Raw genomic sequence first — 6,441 nt, forward strand, 5'->3', positions numbered from 1 at the left:
GGATTGCCTCAGCTTGCTACCTCGGATAGCATGTTCTCCGGATAGACCAATCCAACATCAGATCCCTTAGATAAGGATCCGGCATAGCAGAACAGTCTGTTGCTGCTGTGAGGCTGAGAGGATACGTTTAATCTATCCTTCTCGATCGGATACCAATAGGTTGCAGTCCATAAAAATGTGTGATCGAAGTCCATGACCTAATATATATTCATTGTGTGATATGATCCACAGCAGCAGAGGTCATGAGACGACATCAATATAAGGATATGACTGCAATGAAAAACGAATATGGCATTGCCTAAAGCAACAGAGATCGATGACCACATGTGAGATTCATGAGTGTATTTGGCCACAGTGCCATAGTTAGATAAGATTGTAAAATTCATTACAACAATGATCATTGATCAAGTCATGATCTTGGACACTCATGAGACAAGTTATGAACATGTATAAAAGAAGTCTATGACTCAACATGGATCGATCAGATTAGTGCATAGTCGATGGTAGTATAGAGAAAACTCATACAGTCTGTTACCTATCAATCAACATTTTAACATCGTCATAGGCGGCTAATAGCCAAAGAGAGTATCCGTGAGGATGTTTTTGGTGAGGACCATAGTCCTACATGTCTGACCAAAGTATAGAGTGGTCGACAACAAAGGTTCACTTCTTGACCATGTACACACGATGTCAGAAGACATGAGAAAAGACCGGAAAGATCAAAATGGTCCAATTACGGTTCAGTAATAAACTTGGCCGATTTGATTACTCCCTTCCTGCACGTCCAGGAAAGATCACGCATCAGATGCGTATACTAAAGAACCTACACTAAGGTTCACATCAGGGGGAGTAGTACGTGTTGTACTCTTTTTCCTTCATCATGGTTTTGTCCCACTGGGTTTTCCTGATAAGGTTTTAATGAGGCAACATTAAGCGTATTACAATCCATGAATGGTTATGGCATCCAAGGGAGAGTGTTATAATAAAATTGATGGATGTCCATAACCGGTCTGGTCCATAACCGGCCCATACACTTAGAGAGAGAGACGACTCAACCCTAGAGAGAGAGAAAGAGGCGGCTGTGACCTTAGGAGAGAGATAGAGAGGCGGCTTATGATTTGGAGAAAAAAAAACTCTATTTTTTTTTCTTTGTAATTGTTATCTTTCCATTATTATGTATTACTAGTTTTTCTAATCCTAATTGGTTTAGGTTTTGGATACTTTTTTTTTTATTTATCTTGTAATCCTCTAAATCGTTTGTTTTAGAACAATTTTCAAATAGTAAGATTGTTTTTTATTTATTTATTTATTTAAGTTTCTCATTTGTCTAGAATGGCTCGCAATTTCATGCAATGTAACATGCGAATATCGTTACCGTCTATTTAAAACTCTTGTGTCAAGTAGTCAAAAAAGGAAACCCTAGAAGACTACTAAGATAGTGTTCGGCGAACTTGTCTCGAGTCACTAACATCGCCTTCCAGTATGGCTTTACACGGTTTCCCATTTTTATGTATTTCTATCAAATTTTACGTTTCGGTTTTATCTTTTTAACTAAGTTCAGTATATTTTACTTAGATATACTTTATTTGTAATTAAGATTATTATTTTATATGATTTATGGTTTGTGTTTTAGTTTTTTATTTGCAAGAAATGTATATGAGATATACTATTTTCTTAATCTAAAATTAACCAAAAAACTAATTTTTACTATTAGTATAATTTTAGTCTCTCTCTCTCTCTCTCTCTATCTCTCTCTATTCACGCTATGAGTGTGTTAGTAAACAAATATACATAAATATATCAGTTAAAGAGTATTTCAAAATGTTTAGCTTACTTAAAATTTAAGGTGATATTAACTTTTATTGTGTATGTTTTGTTATTCTTTTTATAGATCATGATCATCTTAATATTAAAATGTTCATGAATACATAATAGTTTTACATATGTTCTTTGTTTATTCTACTGTAATTATGATAATTTTGATAATAAGTAAAATAATTTTTAATACAAAAATCGTAGATTATATTTTTCTTATGAATATTTTTAAAATTTATGTCTTTGATATATATTATTAATTATGTGCTAAAATATTATTTTAGGTTGATGTCCAATGAAACATTATTTTCATATATATATATATATATATATATTTGAAACTATTTTTTTCATATCGTATTGTGAATTTTCTTTCAAATGTGTCAACGATGTGATTGTTTTTTTTATTAGGCTAGCAGATGTCATTTGTCGAGAAGAGAGTATATATGTTATGGGAAGTGAGTGTTCTATATAAGGCATAAGTTAGTGTTTGGACAAAACTACAACGCTTTAATGTCATGTAAGAACATGTTTAGTATTCCACACTCAGCTCATTCGTCCACCGTCCTCATTTTATTGTGATATATGCAGACTCAAACTTAAAAGTATAATAAGAAAAATGCATTCTATGTATATATCAAAACTCAGCCAATTTTGGAGACACAGAAGCAGCCAAGTTAAATAGAATTCACAGTCCAGTAGTCGGTATGGAAAAAATGTAATTGAAATATATTCACAAATCACAATCATGCATACTCACACAGGATTCTATATCCATAAGTGTCTGCACTAACTGTTGTATCCTTGAGATCAGGGCTAACAACCTTTTAGGGATCCACATTAATGAAAAATCAACACAAAGATGTTGGAAATTATTATGAGCTAAAGATAAATAGATCTTTTAAAAAATGTTCACTAAAAAAAGTTATCTTCCCTCTTCTATTGTCTTCCTCTTTCTCTTATTCTCTGTTTATTCTGTTTCTCATCTCATTTTTTCTGTTTCTTATCACTTTTCTGTCACAATCCGTTAAGTACAACCGTGAGCTTAACAAATTTGTTTCATCACATTTAAGAGAAATGAACTGATGATTTTTTTTGGAAGAAAACCTTTGTATTTATAATGGAGGATTAACACAAAGGAATGAATGAATGGATTCACTGAATGTGAGATCGTGTGAGAAGTAGAGAGTAGGTATTAATGTGAATGTTAATAAAGATACATGAACCAAGTTAATTTTCGTAACGGCGCCAGATTAAAGAAGTCTATTCGGCTTACTGACATTGATCGGAATCGTTCGTCACCGGTGAAACCGTTGAATTTCTATTGACAGTTGACTGAACGGGAATTGTTGCTCGGCGGCCACTTCCCCTAAGTTTCGTATACAGTTTTTTTAGAGAATATGTATTTGGACCGTAGTAAACACATAAACCCCATTAGATTCAAAAATTAATGAAACATTAACTTTTGATTGACCATGATACGTGTCGTCACCACAGACTCCAAATTAGTGACATGAAATCTGATGTGGATGACCTAGGAGTGAAGGAAACCCTTCTTCGTGTATATATATATTCTAATGACGTGCAGTTATATTTAGTATTTAATCTACAACGGTCGTGTTTATCATCTGTATTAATTATTAAGGGTCATATGAATATATGCAAATACTTATAAAAAAAATATGTATGCAAATAAGAACGTAAGTATATGTTTTGAGTAATACGATCATAAAAAAAAAAGAGTAATACGATCATAAAACACTAAAGTTAATTGATTTGCGGAAATCCTTTTCATCTAGCTAGCGATTTATCAGTGGTTAATTAATTTCTACATTATGTATAGATTTCAAATTCCAGTGCAGATTAGTGGGAACTGGGAACATATCAGAAAGTTCGTTAATTGTCATGGTTTAACATGGTACAATTTTTTTTATTGAATTATATGTTGAAACGTTTAATATATAAGTGCTGCAAAAAAGTTACATTCATTTTTTGAAAAAGTTACATTCATTCGTCGTCACAAGATCATCATATGTAATAAGTAATAAATAATAAGTTAAATATATATATATATATATATATATATATATCTTAAATGATGTTAAAAACATAAACAATGATTTCAGTTTATGTAAATCAGATCTCTACAAATTTCAGACTTATTGTGCGTTAAAATATTATATGTGTATAATTTATTGGACGGAATTACAATGAAAGTGAGTGGCGCTAACGTGCGACATCTGAATGTGGTATAAGATTGGATCTTTTGAGATTGTTGTGTGCTTTAAGAAAAAATAAGTTCCTCAAGTTGTTTTTGTGAAGGGATTAATAAACACCAACCAGAAAATGTGATATGTATATAAACTTAATCAATAAAAAAATAAACTGATTTAAATATACGAACTAATTAAAATACCAAATACAATGAGCTCTATTTAGCAATCTAAAAACAAGACTATTTATAACACTTCGGACTCCAATAGTTTAATGTAGAGAATAGTAACAAAGAATAATGAGCTCTAACCGCTTTTTTGTTGAAATAGGTCAAACGAGTGAACGACAAATAAGTTTACGCGAATTCATGTGAACTGGTAGAGAGAGTTTCACGAGTAAATGGTGGTCTCGTTTTGGTAATACTAGTAGTAACGTATCTGGAAGAAAACGCATAGAACCGGAAATAATAATCCTCATCATCGGGAAGTTTACTACACGCGCCACCGTCAAAGTTCAGTGAATAGCTCATTGGATCGTACCGCCATTGCAGCGAACTCCCCTGTCTCCGAGCAGCCGTCGCCGACACCAGTAACCTCCCCTTTCTCTTCAGTTTTCTGATGAGTTTCGTAAGGCACGTGAAGCAGCAGTTTGGCCGCGGAGTAGGAACATCGGACTTCTTAGTCACGGTAGTTGAGGCAGCGATCTTGCCGTCGGTTATTTGCCGGGAAAAAGCCATTTATGTGAGTTGTCGGAAAGTGGAGAGGTAGTGAGAGTATTATGATGAAGAGAATCTGTGATATATAATCTGACAAGCGTATGTGTATGTCTATATATAATTGTATGTAATATATATACAACCTACTTGATGTATATATAAAACACTATATGATTTATATATTTAAGAGAAAGACAGTATACTCTTTTTTGGCCCAAACAAAAGAAAATCTCAATGCTTCTTGTAAGTGTGAATGGGAAACCCGAAAACATGTAGCATTATTTTATACAGTTCCTCTATAGTTTGTTTCTAGTTCAATTAGTTTTAAAATACCCTAGATTTATAGTTAGGTCTTAGAGGAAATTCACATCTTTTCAAGTCTTATTTAATTTGTTTTTATATTCTTGCTTTTTAGATCAATATAATGAGATTTAAAATATTTTCGTACCTGACTACTATTATAACAAATAAAAAGGAATTACTAATAAAAAAAATTATTTGAATACCATGATCCATGTTCTTTTACTTTAGTTTAATCAATTTTTAGTACTTAGTGAACGTCTCATATTGCAAAAAGAAGAGTAATTTTTCACAAATTTTGGAAACTAGTTGGGGGTTCAGATTGAAATTCTCCCAATCAGCATAAAGAAACATAAAAACTGCTAGAAATAATAGTAAGCACAAGCCGATGTTTTCTCTATATATATAGACAAAACCTAGATGTAAATTTTTTTCGTAGTTCATTTTGTTTGTAACTATAATCTATCGACTTGGCAGACTACCAATACTAAATTGTTGCTTAATTAATCTTCACTCCCATATTCTACCAATATATACAAGTACTTACATGTATATGCTATATGTTCAAAATACGTTTTGAGTGTATATACTGCTATTGATTAGTCAATAAATAATGGTAGGTATGCAGTGCACATGGCTAGGAATCAAACACATGAAGATGAGTCAAGATTTCGCTTTCTTCTCCTTTCTCCTCCTATGTCTCGTTTTCTATTTATCAATTGCATTGGCCCATTGTTTTTGATGGTTGGTTTAATAATTAATCAATTTCAATTTTCATCACGGTTTATGCACAAGTGGAAATTTCAGGTTTTTAAAAGAAATAAAAAAGAAAAGAAAAGAAACCGGCCCATGTGACAACGGTACACATATCATAATATTTATATGTGTGATTATAGGCTTGCATAGAAATATGCGCCCATTTTGTGTTAAAAAAATAGTTTTTTTCTTCGACAAAGAAAAATGTCAGTAGTTTTTTATGTTCTTTGATAACATGTTAGTAGTTCATACTTTATAGTGACTTTGTCGATCTAATCCATTGTGGATCTGTAGATACAGGTGGTGCAATAAAGATAACTACAAGTACATTCCTTGAAATCTATTAGAGATAAAGTTTAGATCTTGATAAATAAATAAAATAACAACAACCCCTTTGTAGTTATGTTCAAGATCTAATATATGGTTTTGAGCAAAAAAAAAGAAGAAGAAACTGTGTGGTGCTCATGTATAAAGTATAACGAGGTTGGTCCAAAATATTTTGAAAAAATAACTTAGATATATTTGGAGCAAAAGGTAAATAAAGTAAATATAAAGTATAGTCATCAATCCTCATCAAGACATTATTAACAAATAATATATTCATAGACTTCGTGTATAAAGCACGTGACCAGCAGTTTAGC

The 6,441-nt window shown here is 32.0% G+C and overlaps 1 protein-coding gene across 1 annotated transcript; it reads right to left on the minus strand.

The window, feature by feature from the left end:
- Window positions 1-4,199: 4,199 nt before the first annotated feature.
- LOC106306037 lies at window positions 4,200-4,906 on the minus strand. The gene has a single exon (XM_013742491.1). It carries the CDS (start codon window positions 4,763-4,765, stop codon window positions 4,385-4,387), a length of 381 nt encoding a protein of 126 aa, XP_013597945.1. The 5' UTR covers window positions 4,766-4,906; the 3' UTR covers window positions 4,200-4,384.
- Between the last annotated feature and the right edge of the window lie 1,535 nt (window positions 4,907-6,441).

Source organism: Brassica oleracea, chromosome C1, assembly GCF_000695525.1.
Source record: "Brassica oleracea var. oleracea cultivar TO1000 chromosome C1, BOL, whole genome shotgun sequence".
Classification (NCBI taxonomy): Eukaryota; Viridiplantae; Streptophyta; class Magnoliopsida; order Brassicales; family Brassicaceae; genus Brassica; species Brassica oleracea.

Bases quoted from the DNA above. Each gene is read 5' to 3' on its own strand.
- LOC106306037 (XM_013742491.1), bottom strand. From the start codon at position 4,765: ATGGCTTTTTCCCGGCAAATAACCGACGGCAAGATCGCTGCCTCAACT.